The 22,500-nt window shown below is 42.1% G+C and overlaps 3 protein-coding genes across 3 annotated transcripts in view; 2 read left to right on the plus strand and 1 right to left on the minus strand.

Moving 5' to 3' along the window:
• The window catches only part of LOC134180688 (phenylalanine--tRNA ligase, mitochondrial-like), a 7,491-nt gene extending 3,812 nt beyond the window's left edge, over positions 1-3,679 (plus strand). Inside the window, exons 8-18 of the mRNA XM_062647871.1 lie at positions 86-179; positions 239-283; positions 547-596; positions 1,467-1,575; positions 1,747-1,840; positions 1,905-1,974; positions 2,065-2,135; positions 2,712-2,766; positions 2,825-2,898; positions 2,962-2,995; positions 3,372-3,679. Coding sequence (XP_062503855.1) covers positions 86-179; positions 239-283; positions 547-596; positions 1,467-1,575; positions 1,747-1,840; positions 1,905-1,974; positions 2,065-2,135; positions 2,712-2,766; positions 2,825-2,898; positions 2,962-2,995; positions 3,372-3,422 — 747 coding nt within the window. The 3' untranslated portion in view covers positions 3,423-3,679. The remainder of the gene's footprint in view (positions 1-85; positions 180-238; positions 284-546; positions 597-1,466; positions 1,576-1,746; positions 1,841-1,904; positions 1,975-2,064; positions 2,136-2,711; positions 2,767-2,824; positions 2,899-2,961; positions 2,996-3,371) is intronic.
• A 275-nt stretch (positions 3,680-3,954) lies between these two features.
• On the minus strand, positions 3,955-7,485 carry LOC134180689 (voltage-dependent anion-selective channel protein 2-like). The gene is made up of 2 exons (XM_062647873.1): positions 6,949-7,485; positions 3,955-4,483 (listed from the first exon to the last, which is right to left on the minus strand). Exons 1-2 carry the CDS (start codon positions 7,430-7,432, stop codon positions 4,116-4,118), a joined length of 852 nt encoding a protein of 283 aa, XP_062503857.1. The 5' UTR covers positions 7,433-7,485; the 3' UTR covers positions 3,955-4,115.
• Positions 7,486-11,473: 3,988 nt separating this feature from the next.
• LOC134180690 (MOB kinase activator 3B-like) overlaps positions 11,474-22,500 on the plus strand; it is a 13,482-nt gene continuing 2,455 nt past the window's right edge. The window contains exons 1-4 of the mRNA XM_062647874.1: positions 11,474-11,683; positions 14,495-14,625; positions 14,694-14,759; positions 14,848-14,932. Of these exons, the coding sequence (XP_062503858.1) occupies positions 14,593-14,625; positions 14,694-14,759; positions 14,848-14,932 (184 nt within the window). The 5' untranslated portion in view covers positions 11,474-11,683; positions 14,495-14,592. The remainder of the gene's footprint in view (positions 11,684-14,494; positions 14,626-14,693; positions 14,760-14,847; positions 14,933-22,500) is intronic.

The raw sequence follows: 22,500 nt of genomic DNA on the forward strand, positions 1-22,500 counted from the left end.
AAATATTTTATAAGTTTTATATTTGCTTGAAACCGATTTCCAGTTTCAGTGTAATTTTTATGTCCAATTTGAAGTTTGTTTGTAGCTTGTAGCGTTGTCTACTGACTGTGTTTCTAATTTTGAGATGTCGGAATGCGGCAGTCAAGAGATGGACGTGAAACAGGCGGAACACACGCTTGGTAGAATCATTGTGAATGTGTGTTGCAATGTTTATGCATTACATTGTGTTGTTGGATAGAAGCGAGTAAATTGGTGGAGGTTAACTTGAAGGAGACTTTACTCGGTGTGTGTGTGTGTGTGTGTGTGTGTGTGTGTGTGTGTGTGTGTGTGTGTGTGTGTGTGTGTGTGTGTGTGTGTGTGTGTGTGTGTGTTACAGTGAAGTGTGTGTGTGTGTGCGTGTGTGTATGTGTGTGTGTGTGTGTGTGTGTGTGTGTGTGTGTGTGTGTGTGTGTGTGTGTGTGTGTGTGTGTGTGTGTGTGTGTGTGTGTGTGTGTGTGTGTGTGTGTTACAGTGGAGTGTGTGTTCACATTGTGTTTTGTGGTTCAGGAATTGTCAAAGCTCTATTTGGAGATGTTCAGCATCGATGGGTTGCTACAGTATGTCAAGATATGTGTATATGCCATACTACAGAGTAATGAGTTGCTATGAATTTTTTATTAATTTATTATTAATTTATTGTTAATTTATTATTATTATTTAGTATTAATTTGTTGTTAATGTATTATTAATTTATATTAATTTATATTAATTTATATTAATATATTATTAATGTATTATTAATTTATATTAATTTATTATTTATTTATTATTAATTTATTATTAATTTATTATTTATTTATTATTTATTTATTGTTAATTTATTATTTATTTATTGTTAATTATGTTGTGCTCAACCAGATCAGTCTGGTTTGTAAAGTCTATTACAAGTACCGGAAGCAAACCCTGCTTCAGAAGTACTTAGACCATCACGGCTGTCTAGAAAGAAGACATGACTTTACAAAGGATCCGAGTAGATTCCAGAAGCACTGTTTTCTGTAAGTGCTGCAGGCTGTGATGACCTGGAATAATGTCCAGCCACCATGCAATACCTGCATGCACTGTGCCCAAAGCTCCCAAGACCACCGGAACCACCAGTGTTCGACAATGCCACATACGACTTATCTCCACTCGCAAGTCGCTGTACTTCGCCAACTTCCCAGCATGTTTCTTGCCAATGTTGCCATCAGTAGGACAGCTGATATCAATAAGAAGACAAGTGTTTGTCTTCTTATCTCTGAGACAGATGGTAATTTATTGTTAATTTATTATTAATTTATATTAATTTATTATTAAATTTTTATTAATTTATTGTTAATTTATTATTAATTTATTATCAAGTATAGTCAACAACAGTTGAGTCTCAGTTTTCAAGTTGTTGTAATCGTTTCACTTGTTAGACATCTGCAGCACTGTGTGTTATTCCATAGACATTTCCGTTTACTCATCCGTCATTGGAGTTAGAGATTTGGTTCAACAACGATTGGCTGGAGGTTGTAGGCTGCGGTGTGATGAGACAAGGCATTCTATTGGATGGTGGTATGCAACACATTAATATTAACTACAAGCTGAGACGTCAAAGTGCAGACAGACAGATGGACAGAAACGCTAGAAATGTAGACATAAACAGATAGAGATACAGCAGCAATGGGCATACATAAAGTTTAGGAAATATTTCAAAAATATTTCAAAAGTGTGTTTCTTGGTCAGGTGTGACTGATCGGATTGGATGGGCATTTGGTATTGGTCTTGATCGACTGGCAATGGCTTTGTTTGGCATCCCGGATGTTCGGCTGTTGTGGAGGTTTGGTTGACTGGTATTTGTGTGACTCTACGAGGCTTTGTCTTACAGTCAATGTGACATCTAGTTCTGATCCGAGGTTCGTTTTCCAGTTTAGAGACGCTGCTGATGGTTCTGATGTGGTGGTGCAGTTCAAGGTGAGCGTGATGTGGGACTGACTGTGATGGACGAGTTGCCTGTCGATTGTTTTCAGGGTTGTCCTGCAGTGAGGTGTGTTTTGTGTGTAGCCGTATAGTAAGTATCCTGCGTGTTATAAAGATGTGACGTTCTGGATACCGTCGGATTACAGTGAGAATGAGTAAGATGTACACTGATGTGTTTGGATTGATGGGGTGCTGATGGTAAAGCAGCTTGACAAACAGACAGACAGACAGACAGACTGACACAGACAGACAGACAGACAGACAGATTTAGTTTTAGCGTAGGGACTGCGGGCTTGCTTGTTTATTTTACAGTTTAGTGTGAGTGTAATAGTTTCAATGTATGAAATATGTGTAAGACAGACACTGTCACAGACAGACAGACAGACACAGGCAGACAAACACACACACACACACACACACACACACACACACACACACACACACACACACACACACACACACACACACACAGGCACACACACACACACATGCAGGCGCGCGCGCGCGCGCACACACACACACACACACACACACACACACAGGCACACACACACACACGTGCACACACACACACACACGTGCCACACACACACACACACACACACACACACACACACACACACACACACACACACACACACACACACATGAACAGAAGACAGGCAAACATGTGGAGAGCATCTTGAGCGACGTTTACATTTGAAAACCTGTACTCGGATTCAATTTTATAGTTTCTATGAACTTGTTCGTGATTTATGTGGAGATTTGGTAGAAGAAGTAAAGCAGGTGAAGAAGCACAGACCTTCACAAATCGTTACAATTGTTTTCATATTGTCTCAATCAGATCGACGTATTTCATCATCCAAATACACACAGAACGAGCCATTGTTATCGCATCAACTATCGCTCAATGGACAGGTTGGTAGACAACGGCATGGATTGTGTTATGCTACAACTTGTGAGTTATGTTTTATGTGATAGAACTCTGACCAACGACGAAATCAATCAGCTGCAGGTGATGCTGCATGCCACTCAGTAAATTTATTTCATGGTATCTTGTTATTCATGGTCACGTGGTGTATATCCAATTACGTGACATGATTAGTCACGTGGTGCATAACAAGCCACGTGACGTATGGCTAGTCACGTGGCATATGATCAGTCACGTGACGTATGCTGTGTAGTATATGATAGTGTATGTGGTGTCTATGATGAATTTGATCTTCCAGTTGATGTTTGTCATCGAAGCAGGGCTGTTGATCTGAATACGTTTATTTTTAAAATTTTAAGAAATGAATATTAGAGTAGAGATTGATATTAATGATATTAATGATAATGATTGATATTAATGATTGATATTAATGATTGATATTAATGATTATGTCTATTAGGAGAAACTGCGTCAGGAAGTGCAGAGAATTCTGAGGGTGGAACTGAGATAGATGAACATGTCAACATGTATGTCATTCTTACTGTCAAACATCATAATAATTATTGATTATGACAATCCTACTGACATATCGTATTTCTTCAATTAAATGCCGGGGCGTTTATTTTAAGCTAGAACTTCAACTGCGGCGTCTAAACAAGGGAGGCGTTTATTCGATGGTGGCGTTTATTTTTTGAAGGCTTTAGGAATGTAGGTGTACACGCTGTAGGTTTGACACCTTTTCAAGAGAACAACACTTACCATACTGGTGTGTACATTTCACACCATCGTCACGTAGTGAAACAGTATCCAGTAGTTGAAAAGAAACGTTTGCCTCGTCAAACTTTGAGCAATAGATCTTGCTAGATATATGGGAATTTATTGAAAATGAGGCGTTTATTAGAGGGAGGCATTCATAGTTTATCTTTCACTCTCAGCTGCGTCGTTTAAACAAGGGAGGCGTTTATTCAAAGGAGTCATTTATTCAAGGGAGGCAATTAATCGAGAAATACAGTACACAGATCAGACACATTGCATGGAGCGACTTTGTGTACACAGAAGTGTTTGTAATCAATTCACCTTGCAACTGAACAGCCTAACAATGCGCTACACATTACGGGAATACCAAGAGATGGAGATACGTGACTAACACAATACAGTTACATTGTCAAACACTCAGTCTACTGTCCATCCAAACGCATACAACCTAAGCTTCCCATTCGAGCGAAAGTCCAATCTTGTGGCCCGGCTGATTGAGATTCTTAGCATCAACGAGACCAGAGAGAGTCAGCTTGACTCCATCTCTCAGAGACTGAGTGTATCCCAGACCGATTTGGGCTTTATGATTCACTTTAGCTCTAACTGAAGCTCCGTCGTCCAAATTGTATTTGCCTCCTACAACGAATGATGTTGTGTTGCTGCCAGATGCCCAGCTCAGTTCGGTACCAGCTTCGATCGACTCGGAAACTTTATGGTACAAAGAGCCAGTGAATTCTTCTCCGTTGTTGACGGATGATGTAAGAGTGAAGTCGGACGATTCGTAACCAAGAGAGAAGTTGCTAGCCGTCATACGACCTAAAAGTTACGAAGACAAATAACAGTGAGTTACAGCCATTACAATAGAAAACAATATGAAAGAGCAGTGAGCACTAAGTGTCTAGCCATCAACACTGGTTGTGTACTCATGATGATGATTGAGTGTCTGCACAATGTTATGTACGTTGTGATGACATGTCATGTGATTGCCAGCCACAACTGTTACCATTGGGCTTACATCTGACCACATACCTACACTTCCATATGCAGTAGCAATTATACTAAACGGTCAACACAACCTACGCAGCCATGCCACTCACATAAACCAGATCCTCGTACAGTACCCCAAAGGGACTCAGTCACCCTTCCCCATATCACATCCACTGTGATAACCAGCTAGCCCCTCCTCGTATCCTACAACCATCAGAGCTGTGAACAGTTGGATATCACTCGCTGTGTAAGTGTCAACGGTTGATAATACAATGTACTACATGTTACTACATGTAGAGACGAATGTCACTAGCAGAGTTGTCATCCACAACAAATTCAAAATACCAGTTTAGAGTCTAGCGCACGCTACCTCATACATACACACTGCCAACTCTCCTGCATTCTGACTATTGGTGGGCGTGCCTGTTCTGTGTAACCACATGTACAGTACTCTTAATTAAGTTAACTTAATATATACTTGATATCAATGTCTATGTGTCAGCCCTTCTCTCACATCCAGCTCTTTACATACTTGGTCACAATATTGACATAGAAGGAGTTGGTCAAGCAAACTGTCCAGAAATGGAAAAGGGGGAGGGGTTGGTTATCCCAAACTACCAAGGAGTTCTATTGCTGGAAACGCAAAGGCCACAAAACAATAGAATCTAGAATATCCCAACTAGCTGCGAGAATGTGTACATACCTCGTGTACATGTGTACATACTTTGCTTATTTAAGTGTACTGTAATTAATTAATTAATTAATAGATTCTACTCCAACCGAGCATGCAAATATATAAATTGTGATAAATGTATATTATTTATATATTATTACACTTATTACAATACAAAATTTATTGATATTAATGCTATTGGGTTGTAATTTCTTGTTACTAATGCTATTGTAGGCGTGTCAATAGCTTTCCCATACTTATTGCACATGACAGGTATATGGGGTCAAAAGTAGGAGAGGAAAGCGTCTGGGCGCACTGCTAATACAAACGAGTTCAGGGGCGGGAAAGCTATTAGATCCAAACTATACCATTAGTCTAACTGCATTAGGTTGCACAATGCAATCACAATACGATGTAGGTAACTCATCAGTCGGTTGCATTCAAATAGCATCGAAACACTCAGTAAAATCAGGCTAACCACTGAACGACGCAGTGAACTTCATCTGCAACAACAGCAACAACATGATTGTGAAATCGACTCTGTTGGAGGGCGTTTCTCCAAATGCAATGGACTGCCAAACACAACGCTGACATCACCACGTTGAATCTGTTTGCCTTCAAACAAGCTAGCGCTTATCATTACAGCTGTTACACCGTGTTCTGCCAAGCTTGCTACCTGGTCTCTCATGACAGAAAGCAATGGCTTGGATGGAAAGAGCAGTCTGCATTACCAAAGACCCGCAGAGTGTTGCACACACTTATCATCATGTGGAATATCATAGACTTGCCATTGCCAGTTGGAAAACATGCGACAACGTCGTCTCCTCAGACCAGATGACATTTCATGTAGGCAGAGGTGCTGCAACGACTTCACAGCTTCAATCACGAATTGAGGACAGCAAACAGTTACTGCTTCCACTATTGAATCATCTGAGATGGATCTACGAGGATCAGTCTATGTACTACAGGCGTAGCTTCGATTTCTAATTCACTCGGGGAGACCTCCATCGCAAGAAACGCTGCAGCTGTTGTAATACTAGCCTACCTGTGTGTCTAACAACGTTAATTGGCATGTCTAGAATTGTAACGGTAAACTAAGTGGTACTGTTCTTGTTGTAGACCAATCAAAACCACCGCTCGGAGCGAGCGGGAAGTTTCTATTGGTGCAGAGCGTTTCATGTTTAATAGCTTTCCTGCCCCTGAACTCGTCTGCAGTATAAGTGCGCCCAGATGCTCTCCCGCTCGCCTCTCCTACTTTTGACCCCATATATCTGTCACGTGCAGTACATACGGGAAAGCGTCTGGAACCGACGTTAGCATGTCAAAAATTTAAACTCCCGCATTCTTTTCCTTCAAACTCACGCATTTTGATTCAGCTACGTTGACAGGGCTGTATACATACATACTTCCTAATCAGGTAGCGCACGCTAGCGTTATCAAACTCATGCTACCGTCAGGCTTATATCTGACCACATACTCAAACTTCCACACACAACAACAACTACAACGAACGTTCAACGCACTCAACTTCCTCAGAAACATACCCAACCACGCAACTCGCATAAATCAGACCCTCAACCCTAAAGGGGCCCTCACACACAAACACTCGAAAATGACTCACCCTTCCCCGTATCATATCCACCGTGATATCCAGCTAGCCATCCCTCATATCCTACAACCATCGAGCCGTGAACAGTCGGACCTCCGACGTCCAACGCCACATCGCCATTCACATTCACATAACTCCGCTTGTAGCCCGCCTCGATCACCGCCGACTTCTTGCCGGTCGACGGACAGAACGACGTGTCGAACGTCAACGAAAGACCGTCAACGAGCTGATCCTGAACGGAAATGTTGGTCGCCAGCACGTTGTCCGTCTTCCACGACTCCCTGAACGTCAACCCGTACTCCTTCCATTCGTATTGCGTCTCGAATGTGCCGCTCACTTTGCCAGTGTCGTTCGCTGATTGGCCGGTCGACTTGAATTGCACGCCGTTCGCTGATTTTGTTGTTACGGATAGTTTGGCGTTGCCGTAGCCGTAGCCCTTTGAGAAGAGATCGCTTGCCGATTTGCCGAGGTCGTCGTAGCTTGGAGGAACCGACATCTTGTTCGGGAGAGCAACAGAGAAAGAGAACGTTTGAGGTTTAGAGCCCGGATAACATGAACACGTGTTATGACGTCATCCTTTTTCAAGCGCGAGGGCTTGTCTGGAACTCGAGGTTACGCGACTATCTCGTGTACTGTACGTACAGTGTACTTAGTCTCGCGTAGCCAGACCGTTTCTAGTGCACTACGGAAGCCGACAGATGCGTATTTATATCAACGCGTAGCTCTCGCCACTGCTATGCGGCTAGCCTCGGTTCCAGACGCTTCCCGTATGTACTACTGCACGTGACAGGTATATGGGATCAAAAAGTAAAGTAGACTTAGTGTATATCTTTACTTTCTTATACCTGGTGTAGCTGAATATTGACCTGTTACTAGGCAATGACTGCACTTCCTGGTGGAAATTTTCTCTGTGTGTGTGTGTGTGGTGTGGTGCGATAGCTCAGTTGGTTAGAGAGTCACCTTATGGAGTGTTCACATCCGGGACCTTAAAGGATTGCAAGTTCAAGTCACAGTGATGGCGAGCTATGGCATAATTTCCTTAAGCAAGAAACTAACACACATTTGCTTCTCTTGACTCAGGAGTATAAATGAGTACCTCGTCATTGACTGGGGTCCTAAGCGGCCATCGGCTGTGACGTGACATCAGCCACTGGGGTCCTGGTGAGACTTCGGGTGCTCACACCACAGTTGGCTTCACAAGTTGGTGCTCCTGCGAGTGCCTGGCCCGGCTCCAGGAGTTTGCTAGCGCAGGCTCAGAGTTCCTTGAGTAGCGCACAGGGCCCAGCTTAACAGCTGAGGGCGTGACCTCTGAGAAGCAGTTCCTGCCATTTAGAATTTTTAGGTGTGTGTGTGTGTGTGTGTGTGTGTGTGTGTGTGTGTGTGTGTGTGTGTGTGTGTGTGTGTGTGTGTGTGTGTGTGTGTGTGTGTGTGTGTGTGTGTGTGTGTGTGTGTGTGTGTGTGTGTGTGACTCTTTGATGGCTCAGCGGCTTAGATATCTTGGTCATCTAGAACGTATGGAAGATCATCGTCTGCCCAAGCACCTGCTTCATGTGTGGCTACCATCAACTCGTCCAGCGCATGGGGTCAGACTAAGGTGGAAAGACAGGATTGTAAAAGACCTCAAAATGGTTGCTGCAAGCGACTGTTTAAGTCACAAACAGGGAAAAAGACACAATTGCAACAGAGGACAAAATCGCCCAGATCCCCGGGAACGAGCAAAGGCCGGAATCAAGTGCGACAGATGCAGCCGTTTATTCACACGAGAGAGTGACAAGAAAAGACATAAATGTCATCATTGTATTTAGATTTGTGACGAATTTATCAGATGGTGACTTGCTTTTTCTTACGCTTTTTGCGTTTCGCCATCATCCATGTGGATGGGCAGTTGAAGGTTGAAGGTGTGTCCGTGTTCGTGTGTGTGTGTGTGTGTGTGTGTGTGTGTGTGTGTGTGTGTGTGTGTGTCCTCACGTGTGTGTGTGTGTAACCATTTTACAGGGAAGATGGTGTCGCATGTACATCTGGGATAATGGACACGTGAGGGCAATCAGAATTACATGTGAGTGTAGTAGTGTACTAGTAAACATAGTAGTGATTACAAACCCATTACGTGATTCTTAATTTTTTAATGTCTTCGTATGTAACCTCGAAGTTCCAGACCGTCTCCCAAAGAAATGATAGCCGGTCTGGATCAACTTAACAAACCGAGTTCGGAAGTGATCCGAGTCAGCCAATCAGCAAGCTGCCGCTACTCAAGTGGCGGCCAATGAACGTCGAGGAGTAACTAAAGAGCGACAATTCAGTTTCAAGCGTAAACACAGTTGTGCAGATATTGTTAATTTGTGCTTGATTAAAAGTGCGGTTGACTATTACCTGAAGAGGGGAAATGATAAGGTTTTCGTATGTGTGCTTTGGACCTATCTAAAGCCTATGATAGAGTGCCGTACTACAATCTTTTATCACGCTATATTGGAAATGGGAGTGCCAGTGTACTTTGTAAGGCTGTTGTCGGTGTGGTATGAGAATCAGACCATGCATGTCAAGTGGAAAACCCAACTGTCAGAGAAGTTTACTGTTGGTAAGGGTGTCCGACAAGGAAGTGTTCTTCTCTGTCCTTCTTTAATATTTACATTGAGGATTTACTGATAAGGCTAAAGAATTGTGGATATGGTGCTAGGGTGGGTCCTGCATTTGTTGGCTGCCTGGCTTATGCTGATGATGTAACTTTGATTCCTCCTACTGTAAATGGGACACAGAGGATGCTTGACATATGTACGTCATTTGCAACTGAGAAGGGATTACTATTCAACAGCAAGAAGAGCTTTGTAACTTTGTTCGTCAGGAATCGGAGAATCTCATTTTTTGATTCCCAGTTGGCACTTGATGGTTGCATTCTTCCATTCAAATCAAACATATCGCATTTAGGCGTGAGTATGGATTCATTTCTACAACCTCGACATATGGTGGAGGTCAGAATTAAAAATTCTTTGGAGCGGTGAATGCGGTTCTGGGACAAATCGGTGGTGTATGTAGATGTGACAAAGTATGGTTAAGAATTGTGGACATATAACTTTTTCCGGTAGTGGCATTTGGTTCTCATAGGGAACTGTACCTTTTAGGTGCGACAGAAATATATCATATCATATCATATCATATCATATCATATCATATCATATCATATCATATGCCATGAAATCTTTGCCCAATCATCTGATCAATTTGACTGCTTTATAATGCACTATATCGAGCGAGATATTCAAATAACATAACCTACACGTGACTATAATTTTCTGCATAAATTACCCATGTCTATACAAAGCTTCTGCATGCGTGTAGTAGACCCATAAAAGCGTTTTTTTTTTGTTTTGTTTCAGAGAAAGGTGGAAGCAACAAAGCTGCACGCAAACACCACTCTAGTGTTGCAAGAGCAGTTTGGCTTGTGCGCCTTGGTGTCCCAGCAAACTCGAAAGCAATGTGCGGATGGAGCATCTATCTAGACCAGCATGAACAATTTTTAGTTAATTAACTAATTTATAATGTAATTACAGTCTGCCAAAAATATATTGTGTCTAATAATAGTTTTATAGGTCTAAGGTGTTTGCACAGTTTACAGCAGGAAATGGTATTATTCATGTTCAGATTTTCTTAATTATTTTGCTTATTTTCTTATCATCTGATCACTATGAATGGTTTCTAGTGGTTGGTGGAAATTATGAGCTGTTGAGAATTTGGTGTTTAAGTTTTTGTAAGAGAGGATGTCGGAGTTGTGACTGGCTCAAGCACTCGTTTTGTATCGAACAACGCTGCGTTCAGTGATGATCTCGAGGGTTATGCTAACATATCTCATCAGCTGATCTAGATCTATTATACCTATAAATCTATCAAATGCACGGCTACAGAGGAAGCAAAGACAAGATTTGATTAGAATGGGTTACTGTCATGGAAAGTAGAAGGTTGAATTGGATAGTCACGTTACATTTGCAACGTTTGAGTGGGAAGTCTATAGGTAATGGGAGTAATTGTGGCTCTCACAGAGGTATTTTTGCAACACCACAGTTAGGAAAAATATGGATCAATAAATATCAATTATGGTGGTATTGTCTGCAGAAAATAACTGCAAACTACAAAAAGGACAACTGCAACTACTGTGAATGGTTCTCTAGCAGACAATCAAGACAACCAAAACAGACTGGATTTCTATTCAAGCACTGCATGTTTTCTCTTCTGCTTGTAGACTATTTTACTGCTTGAGATGGTTTATTTTGTGGGATATGGATATGTTTAGTCTATACTCTTCAATTTTACAAACCTTTGTTGAATGTGTCAGCATCAACTTGTTAACAACGATATTCATGAATGTTCTAAGAAATATACTGTACATATACTTTACAATAAGTCAAGAATGCAAGAAATACACTGTACATATACTATACAATAAGTTAAGAATGCCTACAACGCTTCATTTAGGATGTGAATTGCATGCATGTTATACTATTTTTAGAATGCAGTATTGTTCATATTAATATTTGATAACGCGCGTTATTCAGAATGGCGGGTAGACAAGTCTGGAAGATCTCTTCTTTCTTCTCCCCTTTGCATTGTTCGGTGGTGATCTGTTAATATTTGGCGCCTTTTTGCTCCGTTGTTGCGTTCTTTGGTTTTTGCTTTCAGGTGGTTTTAGGAAGAGAGATTGATGGCTCAAGATATTCAAGCTAGCTCTGTTTGTGAGCTTGAGGTGGCTGCAAAACAGGTACATCTTAGCACAAGTGCAAAGGTACAACAAGCACACACACACACACACACACATGTACACACACACACACACACAGTGACACACATGTACACACACACACACACACACACACACACACACACACACACACACACACACACACACACACACACACACACACACACACACACACACACACACACACAATGTATGGAATATTACGCTACGCGGATCTCCAGGAAGCGACCAACAGTGAACGCCCAGCAGGAGGATGAATCTAGATACCCTAGGCAAGTCTAGTTCTGAAGCTGTCAAAGATATTCAGCCAATTCTACTACTATGTAGTCCGCGCATCCAGTCCGGGCATCCAGTCCCTCCCCCTTTTCGACTTGCGGATCCGGAAGCCCAAATACATTGCACCCTGTACATATCCAGACTCAACGGGAGAGCTATATTAGTTTACCGTTTGTAAAATTTAGGTATTTAGTTGTTTTTAGCCACGCCCATATGCATATATAAGACTTTAATTAAGTACAGATGAAAATCAAAGATCTCACGCATTTTCAGTATTCCTGGTTGGCAACTCTGCCAAGGGCAACATTGGAGTATTTTGTCGAGTGAGTCCTACTAGAAGCAAAGATGGCACGGGTCCCATGGCTCATCATATCATCAGTTATCGCCAGAAACTTACCCAACAACGCAACTCGCATAAATCAGACCCTTACCCCCAAAGGGGCCCCACACACAAAAAGTTGGAAATTACTTACCCTTCCCCGTATCATATCCACCGTGATATCCAGTCAGCCATCCCTCATATCCTACAACCATCGAGCCGTGATCAGTCGGACCTCCGACGTCGGAACGCCACATCGCCATTCACATTCACATAACTTCGCCTAGAACCCGCCTCGATCACCGCCGACTTCTTGCCGGTCGAGTCGACGGACAGAACGAGGTGCCGAACGTCAACGAGAGACCGTGAACGAGCTGATCCTGAACGGAAATGTTGGTCGCCAGCACGTTGTCCCTCTTCCACGACTCCCTGAACGTCAACCCGTAGTCCCTCCATTCGTATTGCGTCTCTAATGTGCCGATCACTTTGCCGGTCATATTGCACGCCGTTCGACTTGAATTGCACGCCGTTCGCTGATTTCGTCGTCACGGACAGTTTTGTCCGCAAATAACACAAACAAAAGGTAAATGTAGTAATTCTCTGAGAGAAACAGAACTGATGACTCGACAGCTAAGTGTCTAACAGTCTCGAAATTACTGCAATATAGATACGTAGACCTGAACGGAATCTTGTGACTCAACTACTAACTTCTAACACGAATTGTCTTATATAGGTGGTGTGCACGTACGTGCATGCAAATCACATGTACTTGTCAAAACTGTTAATCTGTAGTGTATGGCGTACCATTTGTGTCAAAATTAGACAATGCGATGAGATGAGGCGATGTGATGTAGATGACAATGAGATGAGTGTGCACGTGCAAGTTAAATTTAGAACAACAGTTCTTGACTTCTGGCACATTAACAGTTCTTGACCTTTGGCGCAAAAGTCACGACTCTCCGGGCTAGTACGGTCGTGTTTCACGGGTAGTTCCAATGGATACAGGAGGTTGATAGGTCGAGAGATGATTTTGTGAGATGGAAGGCGTACTCTAGCAGAAGGAACATTACTATTTCCTCCCACAATAGTCTCTTCAATTCTTCCCATCATCCAAGTACCACGCGGAGTGTCTGGTTCTTTAATAAGAACTACCTCACCTCTTGAGGCACCGAGTCATTACTTTACCGAAACTCCAACTACCGACATTTCATGGAGATGTTCTCCATTGGCAGGAATTCTGGAACATGTTTCAGTCATCCGTTGACACGCAAGAGCTTCCATCTGTCACTAAGTTTACTTATTTGAAAGGATCCCTAGAGGGCTTGCAAGCAGCAGCTGCAATTTCAGGAATAGCTGTCACGGAAGAGAACTATGACATTCGCACACTTCGAGACAAATACGGAAGAAACGATGTCATTGTTGAGAGTCTGTACGCTTCACTTCAGAAGACACCGATTGCTCTAAACGAATTTGCAAATGTTCAACATACATATGATACGATTGAGCGGATCTTGAAACAACTTGAGACACATGAAGATGTCAATCATCAGCGTCTGCCTATACCACAAATTCTGTCAAAGTTTCACGTGGATACCGTTACTTTTTGATATATTTATATAATTAATTAATTAATTAATAAATTAATTGATTAATAATAATTAACAAACCTACACAAATACACACATATGCACAGTTGTACAGGCTGATTGCTGTTTTCAGTAATGATGTAATTGTAATTGCAGAGTTTTCTAGATTTATGCTTCGCACAAATTTTCAAAAGATATTTTCAAAATTAATATACCCAGCCGAAGAAGGACCTTGAATTGAAACATCGTGTGAATTCATGTTATTTTGTTATGCGGTGTATGAAAGCTCTACAATAACCGATATATCATCATATCATATATGTGCATGCACGTGTGGGTGTGTGGTTATCTTGGTTAAGCTTGGAGGGACCGGCATCTTGTTAGAGAGCGCAACAGAGGAACAGAGCGTATGAGGTTTAGAGCCCGGATAAGATGAACCCGTGTTTTGACGTCATCCTTTGCAAGCGCGAAGGCTTGTCTGGAATTCGAGGTTACGCGACTATCTCGGTAACGACAGAACACCATCGCTCAAACACAATGCTAACCGAGTATTTACTATTAATTAATTTTATTGTATTTATTTTTGGTATTAATTAATTAATAGATGAGAGCTTAATTTTCTTTACACAGCGACCACGCCCATCTCCTTATTTGGTCAACAGAACGTCTACTAGGCGTGCAGTTTAGTAATGCCTAGCTACTGACCTGCTGATCTCCTAACAGCTGTAATGGCATTCGCAGCTTTCTTCGCCAAAGACAAGGCAACCGATCAGAGCGTCTATAAGCACACACTCTCGTCCTAACGTCACGTGTTTTCTCTCATCTTCAGACATTTCGGCCTCGCAAGAAATTCGAGGAAGGCACACTCAAACACCAACTACACAAGAAAGCAGAGGTGAGCGTGTGCGTGTGGGACTGTAGTGTCGACGTCGCATCTTCTTTCTATTTATTTTATTTCATTTTCTTCTATTTTCGTCTTGCAGGCGTCTCTGAATGCCGGTCTCGATCTGAGGAAGGCCGTAGAATTGCCCCCCAACGAGGATTTGAACGAGTGGATAGCCGTCCACGGTATGGTTTGTGGTAGATTCGATGAGAGAAACTACTAGTACCACGCTCACGCATCAGGATGTCCTACTGTACGATTGTCTTTCTTGTTTCTCTGTTTTAGAGTTAGAATCAGGGTTAGGGTAGAGTTAGAGTAGGGTTAGGGTTAGAGTTAGGTTTAGGTAAAAATTAGAAAAGTGAGATCAACTGCCACGCCCACATATTAGTATGTCTTACGCTTTTTTATTTTATTTTCTATTTTAATTTTTTAATTTTTTAATTTTTATTTTTTAGTTTTATTTTTATTTTTTATTTGGGGTTAGGGTTATAGTCTGAGTTAATTAAGGTTAGGGTTGGTGTTCGGGTTTAAGGTTAGGAAAAAATATGAAAAATATCAAACGTATGACATACTAAATGTGTGGACGTGGCATTTGTAGTTTCAATGTGTTTGTGTGGATGTGGTTTGTGTGTATTTGAGGACGTTGATAGGGAGGTGAGAGAGGGAGTGATGCTTTTAGTTTGTGTTTCTAAGGATGTAGCGTGCCACAAAGGGGTTGGGCAATAGTATGACAAACGGGTTGGGCAATAGTATGACGTCATATGGTCATGAAAATATCTGCCCTACTGTGTGGTTGTTATGAGCTTTTTCCTGGAATAGAATAGTAGCAGACCTGCCAACCTTGCAGTGTCAAAGTGTGTGAGTTTGCAGGAAAAAATGTGGGAGAATGCGGGAGTTTAAATTTTTTGGACATGCAAGTATTTTGCATGCCCTAATTATAGTGCAACAAATGTATAACCGATTGATTAGTGTGCCTAATTAGCGACACACAGTATCAACACCAATTACTAAACATAATAGTTAATCAATCAAACACAGAACTTTTACTGTAGGTACTACTGCCTGTTATAAAGATCTAGGAACAAAGTACATGCACATTCTTGTGGCTAGTTGGGATGTTCTGGATTCTATTTTCTTGTGGCCTTTTCATTGCTTTCCAGGTAGCCAGCCCCTCCCCCTTTTCCACTTTCTATGTCGTATTTTGACCAAGTAGACCATGGGCCAAGGTCAAAAAAAGCCTTCAGAAAACAAGTTCCATTCCACCCTTGTGAAGACACAAGTTTCTTATCACCAAATGATAGACATATCCAAGTACAGCATTTCTGCACTTGTCCCTCATTTCGAAAAGTGTCCGTTTAGCTGTAATTAAATATTTTAATTTAAGCAGCGCCGACGGTTCGTTGTCCAAGGTTGCACCATATGTAGTAGCATTCAAAAGACATTTGGGAACTAAGTAAATTATTTTCTACACCAAAGTCAGCCCAATATTGCATTTCTAATTTAGTAATACCACATTTCTTACATAAAACTCTCAAAATCGGCAGCTATATGTTGCTGTGATATTTACGCTGTCAATCCCGCGTCTGACGATACGTTGCTATCTTAACTTAATTCTCAGCAGTATCATCACTATCACTATCATCTTTGTTGTCGTCGTCGCTGTCGTCATCATTATCAACAGGAGCCTTATGAATATCTACAGCATTGGTGTCGTCCTCTCCCCAGTCACGGTTACTGCAATTCTCGCATCAATAGGTTTCTTTCTGTACACTTCAGTTCTTTTTTAAAACAACTGCAGCGATTGCTGTTGCAACCAGTTTTGCAGCTGCAATTAAGTGCTTCTAGAATTGGATCTGGTGCTGGGGACGGGCTCATCCACTTGATTTCTATTTTTTCCTGTCCATACACCAGAGGCGTCGCTCAATAGGGGCCTGGGTGGGCCATGGCCCCCCAATATTAGTAGGCGTGGCCGTCTAGACAATTGACAATAGACAATAATCCTAGCGCTGGCCCCCCAATTTTGGACGTCCAGCGACGCCTCTGCATACACAATCCAACCGTGTCCATTACAACTTCCGACGGCAGGAAAGGCTTGAAGAGCATGTTTCCGAATGTAGGCTTGGTAGTTGGTCCGTTTGACGTGCAGTGACAGGGCATCGGCTGTTGGGGGGAGGTTCTGGCACGCAGGAGCCTTAGCACAAAATATTTTGTACCTTGCTTCATTAATAGATGTGCAGTTCTGTTGTCCATACAATTGACAAACAAACAATTCGCAACTTTTTTGAGTGTCTTAACGAGCATTCAGGGGCTACTCCTAGTCCTGCCATGCCTGCCTGAATTGTACGATCTTTTATTAGAATTTCAAAAGACTGCTTTTTGCCTTTACCATAGAATGCACTCATAGTATCGCAACCAGTGAATGCATGATATCCTGGAAGAGAGTTGCATATTTCTGTACCAAGCGCGTGGGCTAGCCTCGACAAATGCATGAAACGCCGTCTGTCCTTGGTATCCATTAGCCACAGTAACTGAACATGACAAAAAAACATCCAAAGAGGCTGCATATATGCCAATGACAGCAACGTCAGTGTCTGGAGATTTGATGATGGTAGTTGATTGTCTAGATTGTGCAGCGTGTGCAGCGTGTAGGAAGAGTCTTGTGTCTGCCTCCTCATGAGAGCACGTTAGCTCAAGAACCTCTGACCGCGATACCTGTTCATCGTTGGTAGATGTCAAGCGGACACAACCGGTTCCGGAACAAACGTAAAAATTGATGTTTTTTAGCATCCTACTGTAGCAAGAAGAAGTCCACTTGTTTACTAAAAAGTCCAACAGAGCACTCTTGTTGTTTCCAGAGCTTAGGTACTTCTTCCACTGCTTTGGACATCGCTGATACGCATTAATAATATGGGAAGCAATAACGCCGGTAGAGGCATGCTTGCTGCACTCTGTATCTTTGATGGATATGGGTGGATAGCGATCTATGACAAAGTCAACACGAGAAAGCTGGTCATGGTTACGTGTGTCTAATACTGAGCGAAGAATTTGAAAAGCAAGATCTTGAAAAGTGCCTGTAGGCCTAGTAAGTGATTGAATGGTAGCCATTGCGTCGACTAGCGGTGCTGCTCTGCCATTTTTTTCTACCGGGGAGCCATAGCTTTCCAAGAGAGGCAGTAAAGAAGACTTGGTTGTTTTATTCAAATTACCCTGCGGTGAAGCCAAACTTAATGGCAGTGGACTTAGGGAAAACGAAAGGACCATCCGCAAGTCAAGATTCCTACTCGTCGAAATTGCCAACATTCGTGAAAAGAAGCTCCTGTCAGCCTTTATTGCTACATCACGAGAATTAGCTCTGACTGTGACTGTCTTGGCCATCGATGAGAAAGTTTTCAGCTTCAACTTTTGCAGCTTGTCAAAAAATCCAACACTGCCACTCGTAGAAGTTCATGAACAAACTTCTCGGCGTGAGTGCTTCCTATTTGGTATGCTTGCAAGAGGTCGTTCGCGATGTCAGGTGGAGCCATTATTCCATATGAAGTGTTCACAACGCAGCTTGATGCCTCAAATGAGTTAGACCAACATTCAAGTGTACCAATTACACTCTGAACATCATCTTCGTCTCACTTTATTCGCGTCAAATCTTTTTGTCGCTTGCTTCTATCAGACTCTTTTGAAATGCCAGCCAAACTGTGGCAAGCCGCAGTTATGGCTGCACGGTCATGTGCTGTGGCGATCCATCTCTGAACGGCTCTGCATCTCAGACTACTACCAATAACTCCTCCTTTGGTTTTAGTATAGCGGATTATAGATTGTTCAATGGCCATGTCAACAGGTACTTGTGCGAAGACGTTATGAGACCTTTGGACAGCAAACTCTCCTGCTTCTAACAAAGCGTGAGCATCTGGATGAGTTTCTGCAAGAGACCATGTCATTCCAGTAGACAGTGAGATACCGACAGTAGTTTGTTCTGTCGTATGCAAACATCCATGGTATCATGTCGTGAAGGCATTGCAAGTGGAGAGACCAGTATCCAATCCGAGTGGAACGAACATACTGCAGCAGTAGTTCAATCATATAGCAGTACGACGTCCAAAACGCTGCCGTCTGTTCGCAATCAGAATTGGTGAACTTCATGTACGCAGATTGTATACATTGAAACTGTTTTGAAGACATCATTTCTGCATAATTGGTCTTTGAGGGACTCGGTTGTAGTGTCCTAGTAGCGTTACATCAGTCTAGATCCTTGTTATTCTTCCAATGTCCGCCTCCTTGTAGACATTCTTTTACGTGATAGTCCGTTCGTAGAAACAAGAAACACCGGTGTTTGTTCTATCTAGATCCGTTGAGGCTAAGCTACTAGAGTATGTATAAATATACCGTGTACAAAGGTTAGAAGCGAAATGAAGGTGCGTTCACACTAGAGCAGCCTTAACTCAAGGACACTGGAAGATAGAGGCGAAAATATGGTACATGTACATCTAGATAGCTAGCAGAGTTGCTTGACTAGTTATGAACGTAGGTGTGAATACAGCTGAGTTTAAACAAGACTTCGCAAACGAGGATATAAGGCTACTAGGTACTCAGTGTAAACGCACTAGAAGTCTTTGCTGATGATGGCAAGAGAAACAGCATTACCGCTAATGCACGTTAGTGCAGAGACTCGAGCGCAATCTGTTCATGTTTGTCCAGTCTCTCGTTATGTTTTGAATAGCTGCTGTCTAAATACTCATATTTCTTCTTCAAGTTAATGTTATGCTTATAAATGCTAGAAAACAGAGTCTGCCCTTGGAGTACAGAGCGTACTCACTGTCAGAACCAAAAATAGGCAAATGCAACCGAACGGACAACATTCGCCGAGGGGGACAAGTGAAGAAATGCTTTAAATGGATTCCTCTAACGTTTCGTAAAAAGAAATGTGTCTTCACGTGGGTGGAATGCAATTTCGTCTATTTCGGACCTGGCCCACGGACTAAAGTATGTTAGTTATGAAAGAGCGGGATGATGAGAGGGGCTGGCACATAGAAATTGATATTGGGATATCAAGTATGTGCATACACATGCATGTACTAAAACTGTAGGGTACAGTTACACAGAACAGGCATGCCCATCATTTTGGTCACGTCCACCTATAGTCAGAATGCAGGAGATTTGATGCCAAATGCGGGTAGGTGAGAGAAGGGTCCCAAATGCGGGAGTCTCCCGCTCAATGCGGGAGAGTTGGCAGCTCTGTAGTAGGATGATGGTTTTAGATAGAATGTTACATGTACATGCTTGCTCTTTGTATTGCCTAGCTGTAGGAAACGCTATGGTGTAGGAGTTCCGAGCATCAAGCAGCAGCGAGTAAAGAGATGCTGTGTATTGGTAGAAATTAGCAAAATATTGTTGAATTCCATGCATTTGTATGTATGGAATAGGTGTGGCCAGGGTGGTAAATCAAGTTGACACTGATATATTGTACAGACTTTCAACATCCTCAAATACACACAAGCCACACCCACACTAAACATTGAAACAAGTGCCACGCCCATACATAGGGCATTTGTGACCCTTCTCCCCCTTCTCTCCCTTCTCCCCCTTCTCCCCCTTCTTGCTGCTTGTCTGCATTTGACCTCAAATCTCCCACATGTTTGTCGTCCTCAATATTTTTGTATTGCTTTCAAGCCAGCTACGGCATAGAAATTAGAAATTATGTATGTTACTATGGTTACCAATCCAGTATCCCGTATACTTCAAAGAGTGCGAAAGCTAGTAAATCACGTGTGTTATGGCAGGCTCTCCTTCACATGGTATGAACACATAGATATACATTACAGGCTCGAAAAATCAGTTCAATTACAACTAAAGTCCGTCCCAGCTAACTTCAACCCTAGAAAATTGCAATAACTCCCGCTAGGAAAGGCACAGCAACGTGCTACAAGCATCATTTTGAAGCTCTCGTTGGTGCCATTCTTGTCAGATAGATATCAAGGTAATTTCTGTATAGTAATTATTGCATCAAGGAGCTGACCAATGAACAGTCAGTACATAATTAGCACCTTGAAACGTTTAGCTATCTGAGAGGTAACTAGTGTAAACCTAGCTGGTAATGTTACTATAATAGTGTAAACAGGTCAATAGCTTTGGGAAACCTTTCTCTACAGAGTAAAACCTTCCCAGTTCTTTGACTTTAGACCATCAGTGTGTCATGTAGTCAATGCTAGTGGTGGTTTCTACATCCATGTAGTCTCTAGAAATGTAGTCATGCTATTGGCATGTTAAACTGTTTGTTGATAATGCTCTCAGTTTACTATGACAAAGGGTGCGTTCGATTTACGGCAGAACTAGGTGTGTCTTAGAACTACTAGAACTGACAGAACTAGAGGCTAAATCGAATGCTAATTCTACTTTCAGAATCGTACTATGTATGAGCATACACAGATTCAACGTAATGGCAGCAACCATTGACAAAGTGGCTATTTTTGTAGCAGTTTAGTTCAGTCTCTGGTCCAGACCAATTGATACCGCAAGACTACTAAAGTAACGTCTTCGCTAGATTCTGGGTACGGTGACTGCTCAATTGAGAGGCTAGAAACTCCTGATGGTCTCCAATCTTGATGTAGAATCTCACTTGAAGTCAGGAACAGGTCGATGGTAGCGTCAGGTGTAAGTTCTCGCGGAAATGTCCGGGTAATCAGACAATAATAGGGCGTGGTCATGCCACAGTTCCAGCAGTTCCAGGTTTAGACTTCGAACTGATGGAATCATTCCAGCCATTCCAGAACTAGAATTCTAGCAAATCGAACGAAAGTTATTCGTTCACCCCCGTTGATTCTAGTTCTGGAACCGTAAATCAAACGCGCCCATAATCTAGTTATGAAATACCTCCTACAAGTGGCTTTGGGGGGAGTAGGGGGTTTAAAGTTAGCTGGGACAGACTTTAGTTGTCATCAATTGACAAGTTTCCAAAATTTTATGTCAGCAAAATTTGTTATATTGATATCAATCATGAGGTTTAGTGTTATCACTATATATATATATTGTTTACAAATGAGGCTTTTTGATGTGGGGATTTCTATGTGTGCAACGGTACTGTACATAGAAGTTTTAGCTTCATAAATTTGACAGTTAGGGGTATAAGGACTGCCCAGCGAGAGTGTCAGCCGATTGAATTTGATTAGCTAACAAGATATCTCCATCCTTCTTACCTCTAGAAAGTATTCGGTCTTCTACAATTCAGTGCAGCACAAGCATACAGGGCAGCATTCCGTACTTCACAATGAGATGCAACCGAAAGCATTCAACACATTACTGCTGAGCCAATGGAAACGACGCGTTGCACACGTATTGTACATACTAGCTACAGAGTTATCGACGGTACGATGTACATAGCTGTGGAAATCTTCGCGGAGGCACGGAAGCCTGAGATCCAGCAATTGTTCTACGTAGCATGTTAGATATATCTAGACGTCAGTCACATGGCCCTCACACTCTCACTTTCATTATCCGGGATAGAAGCAATTTGTCAACATACGTTGCTGGTGTATTACGCGTACATGCCATTGTACGACAAATATCTCAATGCGAGCGTCAGAGTGGCGCATGTGGTACAGTACAGCTATCCGCCTGCATACCAAGAAAGCTCTTACAGCGTTCTAGTCAGCCAATCGTCAATATGACATCATTAAATCTAATGACACCATTAATGACATCATCTAATATAATGACGTCATTAATGACGTTATTAAATATTTGATGTTGACATATTTGATGATAA

This window comes from Corticium candelabrum, chromosome 6 (genome assembly GCF_963422355.1).
Source record: "Corticium candelabrum chromosome 6, ooCorCand1.1, whole genome shotgun sequence".
NCBI classification, from domain to species: domain Eukaryota; kingdom Metazoa; phylum Porifera; class Homoscleromorpha; order Homosclerophorida; family Plakinidae; genus Corticium; species Corticium candelabrum.